A 21,142-nucleotide genomic window follows, 5' to 3' on the forward strand; every position below is an offset into this window, starting at 1 on the left:
GATATATTCTGACAGATGAAGCATTGTTGAAAAGCTAAGTACAGCACTTTGTCCTTGAAATGTTAACATGTAATGCCATAAAGTATTCAAATAATAATTTACTCAATCTTTCAGGGTAATTAATTAAAATGGTCTAGGTGTTAGAGAAAATCACCTTGAGCTTATAAAATTGGAATGCCTCCCCTTTTCTTCTCTGCATGCAAGCTGCTCCAATGGACTTACCACATGCTTTCTCAGTTATGGTTTTTGATTTCAGCAGATAATAAATAGCCAGGATCTAATTTTGCCATGTCAAAACCGATTATGTTTCACAAGAAAAGGTGGAGTGCTCACCTACCAGATGAAGGTGAAACATAAAACCACTTTTATTTATGTGATGTGTCCAAATTCAACTCAACCTGGCACTAGGTACTGGGAGTATGTAGACTTTAACTGTCATACGAATTTATGCACCCCTGGAAAATGTCAAATATAAACATAAATTTAATCAAGCAATGGAAACCTTTATTATCAAAGAAATAAACACTGGTTTTGACAACTAATGTAAATTATCTTAATGCATTTTTCACTTATTTTTTCAGAAGGTCAAAGAAAAGAAGAAACATTGAACAGAGACATTGCTGATGAAAATATTTCAAGCAACTCCTAGTCCAATTATTAATGCTGATGTTCCAGAAGGAATTTGTGCTCTTTAGCAACAGCATTGCATTCAGATGTGAAAGTTCCTTTTCTCATTCATTACAATGAGATAAAACAGAAGGCTTACAACAACAGATAAACAAGCACTCTGTATTATTCTGTAGTTTTCCTCAGTTGAGTAGTCTTTGGACAGCATTTTAATGGCTGAAAAAAACCCTGCACATGATGAATAAGGATGCCATTCTCAATTAACATGGACAAAGGATCATAGCCATATTTGGCAAATGAGGTAGCTGTGGTGTAAGAAAAGCAGGAGTATTCACAGACATTGCCACATACATCACTGTCCGCAAATCAAAACAAGTTAATGACATTTTTGTACATCTGCCCAACTACATGACTACACATTAGTCTGGCAAGTACTTATTAGACCCAAATTAAACAGCACAATGATTATAGTTCATATTTACTAAATATAGTGTTATTAATTTATACAGCACTAAATATGGATGCTACTAGCATATAAATAAATGCTGAGTACTGAACCAAAACAGCCCAAATTACAAAATATATTATCTTTATTAAATATATCTCAGCTCTACAAATGCTGCCATCCATAGAGATTCCATTAAAATATATACTGTGGGGGAGGAAGCATCAAACTGTCATCCGTTCTCCGTAACAAGTAGACTGACGACACACCAGACTCTGAATCCCAACAGCTCTCCCCCCAAAGTCAGCCTCTACACTGTGCACTGGTATGCATGTCTCCAACACAGAAGTATCAGCAGTCATTGTATAGGTGGGTCTCAGGTGGTGAATAGAGATCCCAGTTCCACAAACATTTTGGGTAAGACCAGCTACCACAAAACTTATTCAATAAACCCACATAACATCTGAAATACACTGGATATCTTCCACAGAAATTCAGTGTACTTTGGCCATGCAAATTGAACAAGAATACCCATGCCACCAAAGTCCATCAAGAAGTCTGGCACTCATTAGTGAATAGTGCAGCAAAGAAACCACAGTTCAACCCATACCAAGTGAAGAATGGGATGTCTAACACTTAAAGGAGGAACCTTAGTCAAGATACACCAGTAGCACAAACTAGCAAGTCTTGTTATTCAACATTAGAAAACTCTTTCCTATCTAGGGATGCCTTCAATGTGATTTTATGTACCAGTGGTTATGCACAAGCTTAGCATGCCATGCATAAGCTTCACCATCTTTTTAATAAGGTGTTACATTAATTTTAGATGCTTTGAAGTCACAATATAAGGCACACTGGCAAGCCAGATGAACAAAGAAAAGGATACTTTGAGGAATCATCTCTGTTACCTATCTCTACTTCTAAACTGGCCATGTCAGTTTTATGGAGGATTCCTATCCCAAAACTTTACCTGTGTTTAAGCTTTAGAAAGCAACCAGTATAGACCTCTGTCACAATTACACCTAAGTTTCTAATTTAAATACTGATACAAAGGCGGTTTTCTGAAGATGTTCTACAGATTGAGAAAACTGATATCTAGTTTCTTTAACCCACAGTTATAGTTTATCCATAGTTAATAGCCTGGATCCTGAAAGAGATCGCTGCTAAACTTGCATGTTTTTTTTCTATCATATCATTAATTATTTTTCCAAATTTGTGCAAAGTAGAACTTGGACACACTTTATTTCATAAAAGATTTGGCTTTCATCTGATTTTTTTTAAGATCTAACTTTTCACTTTTATGGGATCAGTTTTCCAACAATTGAGCTTATCAGCCACATCTACACTGCTAGTAATTCAAAACCATGGCATATTTATTGATTCCAAAAAGCTATTACATGATATCACTTACATCCCTGTATTTGATTAGACTGAGTTATTGGAGGAACTAACAAAAGATTACTCAGAACTCTGCAAAGAGCTTATATAGATGTTGTCTTACCTGACATCTACACTATTTGCTTTTGCACCTTTATTTATAAGTATTACATACACACATTGAGTTTTGCACAAAACAAGTATCTGATGTAGCTTTATCTCCATTTTGTTATTCCTCCGTTAAAAAAAACCCACAACTATAAGAGATAGGTTGTAGGTATAAAACATTTATCCACTCCTTTAAGAGAATATTAAGAACAGCTATGTAAAGTTGTATTGACGACTAAGATATATTAAGACTGAGCTATACACTACATCTGAATATAGCATATTATCAGATATTTATATGTGAATATAAACTATGCACTTCTTTTGACAAAAAAAATGCCCATAAGTTTAAAACATGAATATGTTAATTAGATTTAAATTCATCCATTATAGAAAATATTTTGACAAGTATCCTAAGAACAGCGTTTTTAAAACAGTTCAATGCATTAAATACATGCAAATTTTGACAGTCAAAAATGCATACTGCATAGCTGAGATACTATCATTCCTCTTCACAATCACTGCAGCCTCTAACTAGATACAGATTTTTCATGACAGACAGAAACATTTCCTTCTGCGTATCTCATATTCTCAGATTTCTACTTCAAAATGATTCCTGAAACACTTTTAAAGACAGACTTAAAAGTACTCCAAATTAGAATGGTTGTTATATACTTCAGTTAGGCAAATCATATTCAATCTCTTTTTAGGTAGAACTGTTTGCCACTGGAATCGCATCCACTAGTGAGTTTTAGGACACATTTCATTCTTGAATTACCTGCACTCACAGGGCACCTACAGGCTATTTCCCAAATATACCTAAGGTAGATGTATACGTGGGGTTTGCATACACAGATAGATTAGCGCCCACATCAATTTGCAGTCTGTTTTGCAAAATCCCCACATAATTTTAGGGCACAGTTTCAGAATTTGGCTAAAACCCTCTTAAAATTTGTAACTAACAGGTGAAATCTGCTCCCTTTGCTTGGTAGTCACATGACAAACCAGACCAGCTCACCGATAGAGACAAAAACTTACTCTGAAGGACTAGGAAGCAATAATGTCCATCTGCTTTCAAAGCAGAGTATCTTTACACAAAGGCATCCCCTGTGGGCATGGAAGTATCTGCATGGAACACCACTGTACAACAGCCAGTGTGCTATAAATTCAGATCACCCAGGCCCATGGCACTTAACCACCCACACAGCCTGTTGTAGATCACATCAACAAAACTGTAGCACAGAACTGGGTCAAGAAACAGCTCAAAGGAATAGTGGACAACCTCCCTGTATCAGGAAAATACAGTGGTTCTTTAGTTACATGTATCTACTTATGCAAGGATTTTGAATTTGAAATGGCAGTTTAAAGGAAACATGAAAATTTTTACAAGTAGTAACAGTTGGTCCTCAAGAAACTATGGAGATGTCCCATGCAGGCAGCAGCCTGAATCACACCATGAGAACATCATGGCTTCGCATGAGTCACGTGTTTCTGAAAGTCCAAAGTAAGAGCATATGGATGGAAAGACATGCGATTGTTTTACAACAAAAACAAGTTTCCTGGCATGAGTTTCCCTCGGCCATCAAAGTTCCCTTCCAACCACCAGCACTTTTTATCCTACTTACTGGGAAAAAGACCTGCAGGGAATCTTGCAGGGAGTATTGCAGGTAGGCAGGATATCAGTGGGTTTGTGCATTTGTATCTTACTCCAGATTCAGAGCTCAAGCATGCCTCTGTCTTGCTAATGAAATACCTTTTGGCTTGATGCACTACACAGGGAAAAGTGAAACTAACTGATTATTTTTTGAGGAAAGCACAACTCCAATGAACCTCAGCCACAGTTCTGCAACTGCAGGAGGGACAGATAAAATGTGATGTTGTAACTGTGATAGCTAATACTGGTTTAATACTTTAAAATCTTTGTGTTTGATGGACCTTGGAATGCATATGTACTTATAGGACAAACAACACTCAATAGAAAAATAATTTAATGTTCTCAGTAAGGTTTCTTTAGGGCCAGTACATGTAAAATGCAATAGTCCTGAAAATTAACCTCAGGTGTATCATTTTGTTAATACAAGAAATGTGCAGGATATCTAGAACAATGAAGCTTTGCATAAGAAAAGGGGGTACCTAAGATAGGCTTATATAGCTGACATGAAGCCAAATCACAGTCCTTGAAGAAAACAAAACTCTGGATTTCAGTGGCATTTTTCCTAGGGTGCGACCTGCAAGGCCAACCCTGTTATTGAAATGCTCTGATACCACAAGGCTCTAAAAGCAAAGCAGTGATAAGGGAGGAGAGCTGCTATTTCTGTACCATAAAAAGAAAGATTCTAGAGACGTTATTACATTTAAATGTATTCTGATATTGCATTCTGCTTTTCCATCTCAGCAGACACTGTTCCATCTGAGAAAGATGGACATAACATAGAGCACAGTATTTTATATTAAATGTAGTTATAAGGGAAGAACAACAACCTTGGAATGACTCACTCGCAGGACCAATTCATAGGTTACACTGAGTATGAAAGGCAATTTCAGAGTAGCGATGGAAGAAAAAGAGTTTTATAACAGAGGTGATACAAACTAATTTGGAGACACAGATACATACAGAACAGAGTATGCAATGTACTGTACACACTTCGTCAAAGGACGGAAGAATGGTTCCTTTTTCAAATACAGTGGTATATGTAAAAAATAAAGTCCAATTCTGTTCAGTACTGTAATGAAATCATTACAAATGCTGAAATATATTAAAAATTCAACACTAAAAAGACAGTGGCTTTGTACTTGTGCTGCACTGAGTCTAAACACAAGATACTAAGAACAGGAGACCATATTAAGGCAGGTCTGCTGACAGACATTGGCAGTCCTATACAAGTGGTGCATACAGAATGTAATAAGATATTCAGGAGTGTATTACAGCCCATATACTAAAGCACTGAGAGGGTAAAGTTTTGCTCGTGGCTGCATTCCTTTTTAGGATAATGGCAAAAAGTGGTAAGAAAATAAAAGATTTGTTGAATTATTTCACAAACAGCTTGTCACAGTTCTGTATCCTAGATGATACATTTCTTTGTCAGGAAAAACATAACGAAGTTCACCTTTTAAAACCTAATGCGAGTTCTGTTAGTACTAGGACTGTGTAAAAATAGCATCTCCTACAAATGAACTATACCATAAAAACTGATGCTCATGAAATGTTATTATAATCTAAAGTCTAAAACCACAAAGCAAGAAAATTCCGAGTTAAACTGAAACTTCATCCTTAGCCCACCCAAAACTGTTTAGACGCAGCAGGGCTTGCCAAAGAGTAATAATACTATATACAAAATATGCTGCCATAACTAGAAATTTAAAACTAAGTATGGAATTCCAGCTCTAGTTCTGACCTTTCTCTTCTCTGATTTTGTAGGTATAAGCAAGTCCTTTCATTACTCTAGCACTGGTGTGGTTAATAATCTTAAGGTAATTTTTTAAAACTACTTCTGTGCAGCAGAATTCATTTGCCAGATTCTCATCTACACAGACAACTGTACTGTTTCGTAAAGGCAGAGAAGAAGGGAAAAAACAAAAACCAAACAGTAAAATTATCTTTACAGAGTAAAGCAGCCCTAAGTGGCCCTAAAGAACTCACATAACTGTGCGGCCAGTCCTTGTACTCCAAACCTGTCGACTTCTTTTTTTTATTTTTTTTTTTTAAGAGCTACAGGCATAAGTTATTGAACCACCAGATAACGGCTGAAATAAGATCTGCTGTTGAGGAGGAACAAGGTTCTCATCCAAGTCAAGAGATAACAAATTGGGATGTTATGAAGAGTGATTTTATCAGCGACTGAGTGGGAGGGGGGTGGGGCAGGGAATGGGACACTAGATGGCATATCCTCTCATATTGTTTCTCTAGACCTCCTCCATAATTAAGTAATTAAGTTTGTGTTGAAGGACCTCTCCCTACATTGCTGGAGACTGCTCTTTCTCTCACCAGGATCTATTTTTGGAAAGACTACTTTTTGCCATATCTCTTATATGACCTTATCAGTGTAATGGTCACAAAAGGATTTCCTGATATTTTTGAACTCTACTTTCTTAAAAGACACTTCCTGGCAAGAAATGGTAAATCAGCTGCTGAAGAGGCAGCCTCTGTTGTGGAATGTCAGGACTTCTGTGGAACATAAGCAAGAAAAGTAGCAGATAGAAGTCAACAATGGAATAGGTAACATGATATTTCATGGACTGAAGACAGAAAGCACTTCTCAGAGAGGACTCTGCAGCTCCAGAGTTTGTTCCATGAGCCAGTAAATATTGCCTGGAGTCATGCAAGTCCACAGAAAGAGCAGCACAATGCACCATAAAGACTTCTGTAAAGGCACATTCATGGAACTTTTAACATCATCCAGTACTACTTCAGTTGATCAGTCCCAATCCTAATAGCTCTGCTCTCATGTAAATCTGAATTTGGCTGTTTTCCTCAAAACAGGCATGTTCAAAGAATCACAGAATCATTCAGATTGGAAAAGAACCTTGAGATCATCGAGTTCAACCATCAGCCCTACTCTACAAGTTCTCCCCTACACCATATCTCCCAACATCTCATTCAAACGACCCTTAAACACATCCAGGGATGGTGACTCCATCACCTCCCTGGGCAGCCTATTCCATTGTCTGACCACTTTCTGTGAAAATTTTTTTCCTAACGTCCAGTCTAGTGTCACACTGTGTCTCTAAATCAGAGATTTTTGAATTACCCCAAAGAATTGAGAGTGAAAGTTAGCTTGTTTGGGCACACCTCACACTGCCCTTCTCCACTGACAGTCCAGGGACTTCAGGATGCTCCAGTGGTGTCCCTTCTCACCTAGTGAGTTGGTCAGCTTTTCCCTTGTGATAGATTAGGTGTTCATGCTGGTGGAAATGGTATCCAGCTTTGCCCAAGACCATTCAGAAAATCTATTTTCTACAGGATATCTTAATGTTTTCTTCTGTTCTAGCACCAATTCCTGATGACCAGGCAACTGGTACTCTGAGTAAGGTTGCAATTCATCTGTCTTTTCAAAGCTCTGTATCTCTATGGAGAGAATACTTGAAACATAAAGAGAGAAAGGAGTCTCCTGGCAGAAATGTTCTGTGATGGTAAAATGCAAACACATGCTCAAATCAGCACTGAGAGACCACAGCCCTAGCTCTTTTTCTTAGATGAGTTCCCTAAACACTCAGTGCCCTCTTTCCCTGCTCTCCTCTCCTACACTTGACTGAACACTCAGTTACCAGAGTGGATAGAAAGCCCACATTCCCTCAAACCATGTTTCATCCTTACCCAGGATAACAAGACCTGATGATTATGATACTCTCTTATTTTAAATTCCTAATAAATTCCAATACCGTTATTTTCAGCTTTGTACAGGTCCATTGCAAGCTCAGTAGTAAGAATAAGGGAAGATCTTGATGAATGAATGGCAGAAAATTAACTTGCAGGTCTGGTACATCACTGGGCCCCATTGCTTCAGAAAATGCTCACAGCTCTAATATAAACAAAGAGCTTCCAACATTGCTAGAAACCCAGGCAACCATGTAGGAAGCAGCAGGTTAAGGGCTGTCTCTGTTGTAATTAACTTGTTCCTAGAAAGTCTGCAGTCTTCTCCAACCAAAACCTTTTAAATTCAGAACTTTACCTATATTATTCTGCAGTAAATATTAACATTTTGAATTTCTGAAAAGAGTGAATAAAACCAAAGTCAAGTTAGAGAATGCTGCTTTAGTATTTCGACTGTAATGCTCTGTTTGAGAAAGTCCTCTGGAATCAGAGCACTCTTAAAAGGGCAATGGATTCAGCTGAATACTATATTTTTCCATTTCATTTTTTTTTTTCTCTGAGCTTTCATTATTATATACATAGACTCTGTTGTAGCTCCAAAGAAAAATATTATAGGACAAACCCTAGCGATTTGTATACTAAATCCTCTTGTTTTACTGGAACTAAAATAATTTATATAAATTTATAGAGTTTAATATAAACATACATTTAACAGATGCTACTTTATTTTTTTCCTATAAGCATAGTATCTATATATAATAAAGATACATACAATAGGGTTTATCTTATTTCACGATTGCAGGTTTAACTATAGTACATATTACTATAATTTTGGTCACAATACTTGTATTTGAAGTTCAATTGGTGTTTTTAACCTTAAGAAAACTCAACCAGCTCCATTATTTGCAGTGCATCTTTCAAATTCACCAGAAGAAAAGATACTGAAATAGAAAAGTGCTTTTTGTTCAGAGGTAAACTGTTGAAATTACTGAAGACTTAACTTACACTGGAGCTCCTTAGCCCAAATTGTGGGCATCATGACAAAAAAATAACACAAGTATTCTCATGCTGGATCGCAAATCTTTAGAACAGAGCATGCCTCATGACAGCCTGTGTCAAATTATCCACAGAAAAAAAAAAAGGACTGGTAAGAGAGAGATCAGGATTTTCCTAGCCATAGCAAGACTTGGTCCTCCCCTCACTCACCAGGACAAAACTCGACCTGCTACTAAAAAGTTAACTCTGCAGCAGAAAAATCTGTGCAGAAATGTTGAAGAGACTCAAACATTTCTGATAGACGATAGCAGTGAATGTCATGGATGCAATCCAATAAATCAGTAACACACACACAAAAGACATTTTTGAAAGAGTATTATTTGGGTTACAAAGTCAAAAGGGCAAAACGTGGAAAATGCCAGATTTAAGGCTGCCTGAAAGCCCAACTCAGGTGCCATTTGTAACTGCATTAATGAAAAGTTGCAATGGCATGATCACTTTTTCCACATCTGCTGTTTCACTCCATCAATACCTGTCAATGATAACATACTAAAGAGCAAAATCAAGACATCCTTAAATCTGGCATTCCCAGTCTTAAAGTGTTTGACTTTATAATCAAACAAAGTCCTGAACAAATGAAGTCCTCATGACAACAGTGTTTTAATCTTCTCAACATTACTACAAGAGCTACCATGTTGATTTACAAAAATGGCCCTGGTGTTAATCCAAAATTACAGCTTTAGGGTCTGGTCTAATTTTTATCAAAACCTGAGTTACAAGCTCTACCATGCTGCACAATGTAAATATTTTCTTTCCTCAACAATGAAAAAAACATTTTAAAATTCTTCATTTCTTACAAGTTTCAACTTCCAAATTCTGCAATTTTCCTGGCTTTGGGAGCCTTGCGGATCTGGTAGCTATGATAGAGAGCTCCCAACAGCAGGAATAATTTTAGAAATTCTCTAAAAGAAGCTTTATCAGAAGTGAAAATGCCTGAAACTTGCACAGGTGTGAGCCCAGGCAAATCTAAACACAAGCACCTTTGGGTGTCCAGAAACTGACAGCTCCTTATTGATGCATTTGCTCAAAGGAGTTGAATATGCACTGCACAAAGGGAATCTCACATTCAGATTACTACCTTTGCATTCTCCCATTTCCCTCTATTTTCTAATGATAAACCCTGAAAATCCCTGGAAGTGACAGTTCCTAACAGATCCAACCATCCACTGATGACATATATTGTCAGAAGGGGTTTGCTTCATTAAAAATAAAGCAAAGTCTTGTTGATTTTCTTCTTAAGGTATTCATAGTTTTTAAGCACTTCTAAGGGTTTACTGACGTTCAAGACATAACGGGGCAAGATACACATTAATCCAATGCAGGAGTGAATAGGCTCCATACAGGAGCCAAAGTTATACAGCACATTGTCAGACAAGGTGATGTGCCTTGCTGTTGTAGCCTGGTTGGTATCCTCCTTTTTCATGCTTTACACAAACATAACCTGAAATTGTGAGTTGGCCCTCCACAAAGGGTAAAAGGGCAAAAGGAAGACAATTTGCTTTTCATCACAGAGCACTGACAAACCAGGAAGGAAACTTTTTGACTAAGTAACAATTCCTTCCCGGGGATTCTCCCAGAAAAATGCAACTGTCATCTGTGTTGAGATTTCAGTGTCCCTATACAGATACAAAACACTAACTCAGCTAAAAGTTCCCTACAACTGTGTTGTAGCTGTGCTTTCAGTTGCCAATGCTTTGTGAGCTTTTTTAAAGCTTTGTGAGCTTTTTTTTTTTTAAAAAAATAGAGTCAATGTTGTAGTTTTTGATGTAAAATGAAACCTGGAATTTAATTTGAGACATCAAAATCTAATTACTATTCATAATAACAAATCTTTGGCTTTGTCATTTTCACCTGCAATATTCTTGGCTATGGAAAATGTTGAGATCTATTTATCAGTGTCATTTTTGCAGTTTACTATCATTTACTGTTTTACTATCATTTACTGTTTTCAAGAAAAAAAAAAAAAAAAAAGTTATGTTACAGTTGATATCAAAACTCGGTTTTATTATCAGGCTCCAAACTGAGTTCTCTGCCAGTCCTTATGCAGGCAAATCACTACCTCAAGTAACAGTGTTGCCCAAAGAATGTGGATCAAATCCAGTATGAATGAGAAAGCCCACCATTATCTCCCACACATACGAAGAAACTCCCACCATTTCCCCATGTCTTCTATAAAGGTGCAAGACACAAGGGCAGCCTGCCTCAGTAAATTTTTCCACTCATTTTACCTTTTTTTGGACTCATTTTGTTCAAAGTACTCTTTGGGAAAAAAAAAAAAAAAAGTAAAAAGATAAACACACTTCTGCTAGCAAATGCCAGAAGAAAAATATATTCTAGCAGTCTTTGGCCAGCTTAGACTTGAAATGAATTTACATCATCAAAACACCTCTAACTTGTGTTAAAACATTCTGAAAACTTATTGCACACATTTTTCTTCCAAAATTCATAGGAACCTTTCGCTTTACAGTCCATTCTTCACTTGCATGCCCCTTTTCTCTCTCTTTGGAAAATAAATCAATTGCTTATTAAAAAAAAAGAAGTGTTTTGGCATGGCTGACCTGTAGAGATATGGAGCTAAGCAGAGTCAGTGAATCCACTCACTCTGATATGCACACATGATATGCAATTAAAATCTCCATGCACATTCCTACGGGGTTGTCAATCAAGAGAAAAGCCTTTTTGACAACATTCAGTGAAGCGTACCAACTAACTGCTGAACAGGAACTTAAACAGTAACAGCTTTTGTTACTAGCAAGAACGGATTTTACCAAGATTGGGCTCGGTTTCTAAAGAAATCATTATGTTAAAATTTGGGGGGCTTTTCATTAAAAATTAAAATGTGTCACAAAGCTATTGTGTGTGAAGCTATCATATTATGTAATACATGAGGGTTATCAGACATATGTGAAAAAACCCTCTAACCTTTCTTGACTGTGGGAAACAATTTAACCTTTCATATTTAGAACAATGATTACAAGACAGTTTTTAGTGAGAAGATAACATTATTCTAAAAGCATGTTGTCTATTTGGTAGGCACTGAATATCTTATAACATCGTAAAATGCCCAGCCACAAAACTAACTCTGTAAAAGGGCTGCTACTGCCAAAAATGATACCGTGAACAATTTATTACTGACACACTGGAAGATGATGTGGTTCAATTATAAGTATTTGCAACTCTCTGAAAAAATCCTAACGTTGAATTTATGACAATAGAGGAAAAGTCTTTGATAAACACTGAAGATGCTAACATTTACTTTCTAATACCTAGTTAGATAATGCACAACTCATAAGAGCATTAAGGTACTTTAAAATCAACTCTGTAAAGGTAAAACCAGTAAAAATAAATAGGTCATTATTAATCTGCTGTTTGTGTTTTGAGCGCTAACCTTGAACTGCAGTTTTCAAACATGCTAATATTATTAGATATTGAAATATTTGCCCTCTTGCTTATCACGCTCCGTAACCGAAGAGAGAGCAGATGCATCCTGACTATTAACAGTCATGACAAATTGCCTTACTAATGAATGTTACACACTGAAAGTGCCATAACTGATTAAACTACAATTTCCCACTACCAGATAGAGACTTGGGAACTCCAGCAGTGGACAACTCTGATGTTCTGCCAACAGGCCTTCAGGGCACAGTGTGGTATTTAGAAAAACACACTGTAAATTCCATATGAATATATTCTAAAAGACTATGTGTATACAACAGGTTTTAAAGAACATTAGATGAAACAGCTTAGGTTCGTAGCCGATGAGCCATGTAAAATGGATGTGTTTTAACAATTTTAGTATCATTACAAGGCTGCATTGGAGAATATTTCTGTTGGGTTCCTCTACCCCTCTCCCCACCTCCCCAAACATTGCTTGTGCTGTGCTTTCACATAAAATCTTTCTTTTGTCAGTCTCTTTGTTGGTGCAAAATTGGCAGCGGTTCAAATTCAAAGTACTCCTATTCATTTACTGACCATTAAACCAATGTCATTCTAGTTCACATCAGTCAGAGAGCTAAGCTCTAAAAAACATAAAAGGCTTGCTTCACCACTGACGAATAATGTGTACATTTTTACAGAGCTTAAACCTTAATGCTTTGCCTGAAACTAACAATACAGTATATCTTATCATTCCTTTTTCACAAGCAGGCAGCTGCTGAAACGCTTGCCACTTCAAAATATCAATTGCTTGCCAGAGTTGTCCTCAACACACCCTGTCAAACTCATGTATATTGTGCAATGAAAATGGTGCAGGACTGAAAGCTAGAAATTGTGTCAAATTCTGCTGTAAGGGTATGATGTGCAAAGAACAACGTATGACAACCGTAGAGACTACAAACAATAGCAATGGAGCCAGACACTACATATATCACAACTATGCCTGTACATATTTTATTGTATGTATTATATATTTAAAGCATGACAAATGTGTCATTGAAGCTATGTGCTACACCAAATAGAAACCCTTCAGCTAGTTAAGCTTTTTCATTTCTCTTGATGGAAGTGTAGTGGTATTTTTCTGCCCTCTGAACATTTGTTTGTAAATCACACAGCACAAAAAACCCCATCAGGTTTTCAAAATGAGTAACAGAAAACAAAAGGCAATACTACAAGATGAGAAAATGAGATTTTGTTCAATTAACACTTTTGCTTTTCTCTAAGGACACATAGCCAGGCTACCTTAAAGAATATCTGAGGCTATGCAAGACAAATACAATATCACTGCGCCCATAAATTACAGTATACCTAATTTTAATGCAGATAAGTGCTGGCCTATTGATTTGCATGTTTCCCTGGCAAAATGGAAATCCCATGTGAGTATGTTCTTTGTCTGTAGAAAATGCATTTTAAAAAACCTTTATGAATACAGCAATCTATGCTAAAAAGGAAAACATAAGTCAGTAGTATAAAATTATGCATGGAACCTAGAGGAAGTAGTGCTCATATATACACACATGCACACATGCACCTCTTTGTGCGTGCGCGTGTGCATGTGTGAATGCGTATTACACAATCGCACAGTTTTCCAGCACATAGTTACAATTTCCATAAAGTGTCTTAACTAATGAAAGTCAGTCTCTAAATATAATCTTAAATTAGCTGAGGAAAAAAATGAAAATTGCCCAACTATGTAGCAAAATAAGTTAATCATAAAGTAGCCATGGAGTGCTAATCTTAAAGAAACAACATATAGTTGCTGTGAAAAAGAAATATTTAGGAGGAAAGATGAGCGCAACAGCCCACAACAGCATGTAGGTTGCAAAACCTGAGCGCATGGGATTCCGTAAGGGTCATTAACTGATATAATCCTAACCAAAATGAATAGATATGCCATTAAGGTGTTAATAAATATTTTGGAAAGAGAATAGGTGTTTTAGGTGCTCAGGGTTGCTGACCTTTGCTGTGTTTATTAGTGGGACAATGATGCATTATTAACACACAGCAGCTGTACCTGAACTGCTGCCATGAACATAATAGCCTTTTATAGCCATCAGGGGAGTGAGATAGGAGGCCTTTATTAACCACTAGACATGATTAGCACATTATGTGAACTTTAGTAGGCAAATTATCTCTTATTGAAATATAATGTTGGTTATAACTAATTGTAAACATGATTTTAAAAACTTCTCAAAGCAAAACTAGGAGTTTTACTACCATTTAGTGAATTACTGGCTAGGCCATTAAAAAAATAATTATTCTTTTCCTTTGTTCAACCTGGAAAAGCAACTGTGCCTCACAAAAACTTATTGCACTATGATAAAACCACCGAAGTGAATGACTTCCACATCATGAATGTTATTCTGCAGAACTGTAAAAAAACCATAAACAGACATTTCCAACACAATTTAAAAAACAGCTAATGAAGAAAAAGACCTTGCCTTGTATTTTCCTATGAGGATTACAAGCAGTTCTTAAAAAAAAAAAATGTTTGCAAATACATTTTCAAGAGTTAACTGGAAAAAATAACACCATGACTTACTTCAAAAAGCTTAATTTTGGGTAAGATTATCCCATTAGCCTTCACAACTGAACACAGCACTGAGAGTCCATTATGAGCAGTCTTTTATGCCCTAGCAGAAAGTCATTAACATAAAATAAATCATTAGCTTTGATATTAAGCCTCTACTATCTGCAGGTTTCTATGACTAATGCTCATGACTGTGTCTGCCAAATTATAAATTATACTTTTTTGAAAGGTTATCATCCCTTTTCACCACCATTTTTCCTTTTACTATTTATATTATTTCAGGTTGATGCAAACACGATGACCATATAAGAAATTACTATTTTCTCTTATTCATGAACACAAACATATGCACTTTTGGCAACTGCAACCAGAATATGACATCGAAGTCAGCTACTTATAATACAGAATAGAAATGATGGCTTCTCAAAGTTCACTTTCTTCAAAGTGAGCAATATATAATGAAGCAGAAACATATGTGTGTATATATGTATAGAGTAGCACTGATACAATAGGATTTTATACATATACATAATCTTCTCACTCTTCTGGCAGGAACTGTCTGGATAAATCTTTTGCTTTGCATTGCAGACTTTATAGTTCCTTTACTGACCCATTTCCCTAAGTACAGGTTATCACTGTCTGATTTCAGAGTTCTTATTTCTTCTTGCATACAGAATAAGTAACTGGAGTTTGCTGCAGATTTCCTTAATATAACAAAAATACATACCAGCTACAATAACTTCCATTTAACCTTTAAGACCATATAATCATCAACAACAATAGCAGGAGACAAAAGTACTACCACAGCAGCTCAATTTCCATGCTTAGCCAGCAGTACCTTTGAAAAAAGCCAAACGTACCACTTCTGATTGGTAGAGAGCAGTTTAGCAGTCAAGAATGTGAATGCTAAAACATTCTGACATTTCCACTAACCTGGATTTGTCAGATGCTCATGTAATTCAAGTATGTTTTGCAACTCAGAAAGCAGCGTGCTTCTTGGGAGGAAACCATACTACAAGGGTCTATGGCAAATCAAATAGCAGCCCAGTGAGAAACACTAAATGAACAGTTCAGGAACAGTGTTAGCATATGTGCAATTGAAAGATAAGATATAAATATTAGTAGAGCCATATGAAATTCAAATGCTAAAAATAAACTACTTACTGCAAACATGAGAAGCAAAAGAAAACCACAGACATTACAAATGTCAGTTGCACCAAGATCTCTGCTGAAAACATTTTTATTCAATGCCCTGACTTACTAACCTAAAACTGATCACAACCGATAAACATAAAATGCAGATATTCCAGCAGAAGGGGAAATGAGATTTTCTTCTATGTACTTGCTGCTGTGGAAGGGCAATGTTTGTTGCTGCTAATGCTACGTAATCTGTGCCTAACCACAGAATAATGCAGTGTTGACATTTTCCAACTCAGTGCTATAGGGAAAAACGTTATGACCAAGAAAATCTCATTCAGTTTGATGTGAATTCCATGTCTGAAAGTATTTTGGAAGCACTGCTATAATTAACAGTCATTTGTCACTTCCGCTATAAACCATGTTTTGGAGCAGTTTATAACTCAGCATTTTTAAAGCATTTTTAAAGAGAAATCACTCCTTGGGCAGAAAATCGCTACCAAGTTGCATAACAAAAACAGCAGAACAGAACAAACAGAATAGAATAGAATAGAATAGAATAGAATAGAATAGAATAGAATAGAATAGAATAGAATAGAATAGAATAGAATAGAATAGAATAGAAAATAGAATAGAATAGAATAGAATAGAATAGAATAGAATATTTCAGTTGGAAGAGACCTACAACAATCACCTAGGCCAACTGCAACAACAAAACATTTAAATTTGGTTAGGCTATATTTAAAATAAGTATCTAGATAGACACCCACAGAGCATGTGTCCACTTCAAAAAGATAAACAAAGCTGCCACTAATTACCACCGCTGACAGTTCCAGAAGCCAAAGTCTGCTTTGATCCAGGGACTACCCTCTTACCACAACAAGTGGTGCTTTCAGGTCACTTTTGAGGCACACTGAGAGCAGTCAAAGGAAGTTTTTTTGCTTCTACTGTCTAAGTTTTGTTTTACCTGCCATCAATACAGGATTTAAATATCCAAGAACTTTGATCTAAACCTTACTGTGGTTAGGACATTTCTCTGGTTAATGCAGTTGTGTTTTAAACATAGTCCATTTTCCAATGCTTCTGTACAGTGTTAGCAAGAAGAGAAAGTCCTGTCAAGATAGGAATCTGAGCATACAAGGGTGATCAGTTCTTCCTGGTAAAGTGTGATGACCCCCAACACACAATGAATCCAATGGGAGTTGGGACTGTTCAGTCCTCCAAAGTATCAGCTCCTTAAGTCCTTAAATGTAGCTGCAGCTGCTCTTTGGTTTAATGTAAACACCAGAGGTACTGCATGCACTGTAGTGTTTAGCAAATACAGCATCCTTAGTTGATTACAGTCCCCACTTTTTTCAGAAGTCCTCATGATAGGCTGGTTGAGGGTAATGCCCTAGAGATAAACCACATCATTCTGGTAAGAGAATAAAACATAATTTCTCTCAAGGTACTGAGGTTTGGCAAGGTTAAAAAAAAAAAAAAAAAGACTGCAAATGCTTTGGTTTATAGACACCTTTCAGAAAGATTTCTCAAAAAATACATACATAAATTGTTTTCTGTCTGTATACCCCTAAAATCAGGACCACTTCTTTTCTGGAACACTGGAATTTAAGGAGGTATACTTGAGGATTGCCTGCAACTCTGAGACTACATTCTAAGGTCTAGGAACCCAGGAAAAAAATAGTTCATTTCCCTTATTCCTATGTGATATTTTTTGAAAATAACTAAAACACTTCACACTCAAAAATCAACAGTCGGCACTAATGCAACTGCTTAATCCTTCCTTTAAGAGACAGCAACAAATTTCAATTATGATTCTAATGCAGTAGGGGACAAGGCAGTTATCTAAGGAAAAACAAAAAAAATGCCCCGAATAAACACATGGTGATCTATTAGATGAGCACAATCTAAACCGCTGTCAAAACACTAACACAGCATTTCAGCTTTAGAGCTGTCCTTCAGAGTGCTGGCTTGCCACAATTCTGAGTTTCACATAGAGACTGGATAGAAGCAAACCACTGGAAATAATGTACACTTTATAAACAGCCATGGAGCATTTTATTTAGAGTAGTCTCTATGGTGGGGTTAAGTTTACACAATGAATTATTCTAAATGCTCTGTATGAATATATGCACTTTTGCTCCGTGGAATTCTGATTACGAGTGGGATTGTTACCTGTTTACAAAGCAATGTATTATATCTCCTTATCCACTTCCACCCAATGTCGCTTTGCTTTTTTCATTTTGAAGGGTTTTGCTTCCCTCTCCCACTTTTTTCCTCTTTATTCCTCTTTTTAAAAACAACTACAGTCTATCATTCTACCTCTGCTGTCTAGCTGTATTTTTCCACTCACTGACAACTACCAGTGAATACAAGAAAGATGAGTTGAAGGTTCCTGTATTTTTTAACCAGGAGGCAAATCACAGAAGAATCTAGTGCATAATTCTGCAAGGCTAACCATTGGGAGCAGTAAAGACCATTATTTTCTCCCTACTGTTGGCAGGGGTCAGCATCCCTGTCATTAGCTGTGTCAAAGTATAATTATATAACTGCACTTTATGTGAGCAGATATCTTAAAACACTGTAAAGTTGCTAGTATGAAAATACACCAATCCTTCTTGCAGTACTGATCGAAGCGGTCTTTGGAGGTGACACTTCAATACAGAAAGCCATAAGGATGTTATTTATTGCTCTTTACATAAACATTTAAACTTATCATCCGACTTCTTCAAGCAGCTTGAAATCCCTGACTGTGTTCTTCTACCGAACTAAAACACTCAGATTATCTAAGTTATTTCTTTGGTAGCAATCAACTGAATTAAGGAACGTGATGCTCCTTAAAATAAACTTCAACTGAACAGACTATCCACATTAGCCTGTAAATGTCTGAAATGCAATTATGCTTCAAGTTTCAAGAGATGAACAGTACAACCCCAACTCTAAATCTGTCCAGTGTAAGAGCTCCACTATGTTATTTCAAAGGCTGACCTATATACTGCAGCATACCATCCATTCTGTCTGTTTGTATAAGAGATACCTCACACAGTTGTCATAACCAACATTGTTTGCATTGTTCTTTCACTTTTCTCTCTCCATGGGTAATGCGAGAGAAACATGGATATGTGGAGTATAATGAGCTTTCACAGCAGATAGAGAAATATTAGACTAAGATGCTTAGAATACTATTTTAGGTTTATAAAATAAAGATCTAAGCAATCTTCTGAAACAAAGCCTGCCAACTGAAAACTGTAAGATGAGGTGATTGTTTGAATCTACACTACTGCATTTTCCTTTGGCTACAGAAAAATGCACTGTCAATACCTCCTGTGAATGTGCCTGGGAACTCACCCATACTCTACGAAAAATCATCTGATCAGGAAAAAAACTAGTGCTAACAACAGCTAGAAAACATAAAAGCGTAAGTATTTCTGGAATGCATTCAAAATTACCAGCAGCTCAAGCAGACTTAAAATGTAAAGAATAAAAGTCTGCTCTATTTGTAAAAAAAAAAAACCAACAAAACTCAGGTATGGAAACAAGGGCCAAATCCACTAGTAAGTGCCCCAAAGCAAGTTTTAACTAACTTTATAAGAAACTGTTGTGAATGAGTTTTGCAGGTTAAGATCTAGCCAGGACCACCATTCCAACCCAGAACACGGACCCATGCCATCATCTCCTTTCCTGGGAGAGATCAAGAGCAAACACTCAAACTTACTGAACATAAAATTCTGCAGGCCTCCCGCCCTTCAAACTCCCTAAATACACACAGCACGAAAATGAGTGACAGAGCAATACTGTAACATGACGACATGTTTAGAACAAGTCAGATGAATTTTCACAGCAATGTTAATCATGCTGGGTGAAGGGAGAATGAAGGGGGTGAAAAATGTTCAGTAAACGTACGCCTCCAAGGGGCCTGGCAAACCTACTCTGTCCATTTAATGTAATCAATGGGCAGTGGCAAAAACATCTGAAAAAGACATTTACCCTATACTCGGTATCTTATATTGAAACATTCCTGGTAAGTCTTTTCCAAGCATAAAACATATGTCTTATGACTGTGCACTTTTAAGCACATTATCAGTTCAGGCAAAGTGAAATAGAAGAGTTGCAACTTGTCTACAGAATGAGTGTCTCATTTGCATTTAAAAAGAACAGTTTGCTCCCTCATACATGGCATGACTTAAAAGAAGCTTTAACCAGCTAGTAAAGAAATTCTGAAAACAACTTTCTAAATTAATTTATTCGATTTGCAGTGCAACCCACCAAAAATGATTTAAGGAACTTAATTGGAAAATGATTTAATATATTAAAGTAATTCCTGATTTTCCAAAGCATTTAACTTTTAAATTAAATCTGGCCCACTATCTCAAGAATGATGAGTGAAATGTGTATTCAAGTCATTACCTTCTTTTTGAAGCCTTAAAATCACTGATAGGTTTAACAGTGTTTGTCCAGTTTCATTGCCAAATGGGTCTTGAGACACTTCGGTGCTTATGTCATTAGTATTAGCCCAAGTCTCTCACTTGGCAACACTTTATGGTTACAATTTACAAAAACAGACAACAGAGAAAATAACGGCAAGCCACAGACCAAAGGTAGCAGTAGCCTCATGATTGCTCAGAGCACTTAACACAAAATTAATGCACATATACAGGCTCCTACGCATCTGGGCTCTTCCTGCTGAACAAAGTTCACTCCTGGCACAAACTTCCGACCTATAGGGCAGGTTTGCCAGATGCTGCAAAGTACAGTTACTTAAAACACCGCTAACAGTCATACCTCTGGGATCTCCCTTGAAATATCCTTAGGCATCCACCACAAAGGGCCAGATTTACCCCTGAATTCTATAACTCCATTGAGTATATGTGAAATGCAGCCCGGATGAATTTGGTCCTTTCTGTTGTGATTGGTAGATGAGACCCATGTGGGAAATCTTTCCTGAAAACTGAGAGGGCTTCACCCCGGCGCTGTCGCCTCCGCGCTCCAGCACAGACAGACGCTATTTGCCTGGCTTATCCCTGAATCGGGGCAGCTGCCCGGAGTGAAAAAGACGTCTCTGAACATCACTCTGACACGTGAGACCGGCACAATAGCCGAGCGCGGCACCGGGCTC

At 36.9% G+C, this 21,142-nt stretch overlaps 1 protein-coding gene across 3 annotated transcripts in view; it reads right to left on the reverse strand.

Moving 5' to 3' along the window:
• The window catches only part of TOX (thymocyte selection associated high mobility group box), a 254,818-nt gene that overhangs the window by 202,287 nt on the left and 31,389 nt on the right, over window positions 1-21,142 (reverse strand). For 2 of the 3 annotated variants that reach the window (XM_026843608.1, XM_026843604.1), the window contains exon 1: window positions 20,809-21,055. The exons of the other annotated variant lie outside the window; for it this stretch is intronic. In XM_026843608.1, coding sequence (XP_026699409.1) covers window positions 20,809-20,841 — 33 coding nt within the window. In that variant the 5' untranslated portion in view covers window positions 20,842-21,055. Of the gene's footprint in view, window positions 1-20,808; window positions 21,056-21,142 lie in introns of those variants that run through there. 3 annotated transcript variants of the gene reach the window in all.

Source organism: Athene cunicularia, assembly GCF_003259725.1.
Source record: "Athene cunicularia isolate RWA chromosome 2 unlocalized genomic scaffold, athCun1 chr2_part1, whole genome shotgun sequence".
Lineage (NCBI taxonomy): Eukaryota > Metazoa > Chordata > Aves > Strigiformes > Strigidae > Athene > Athene cunicularia.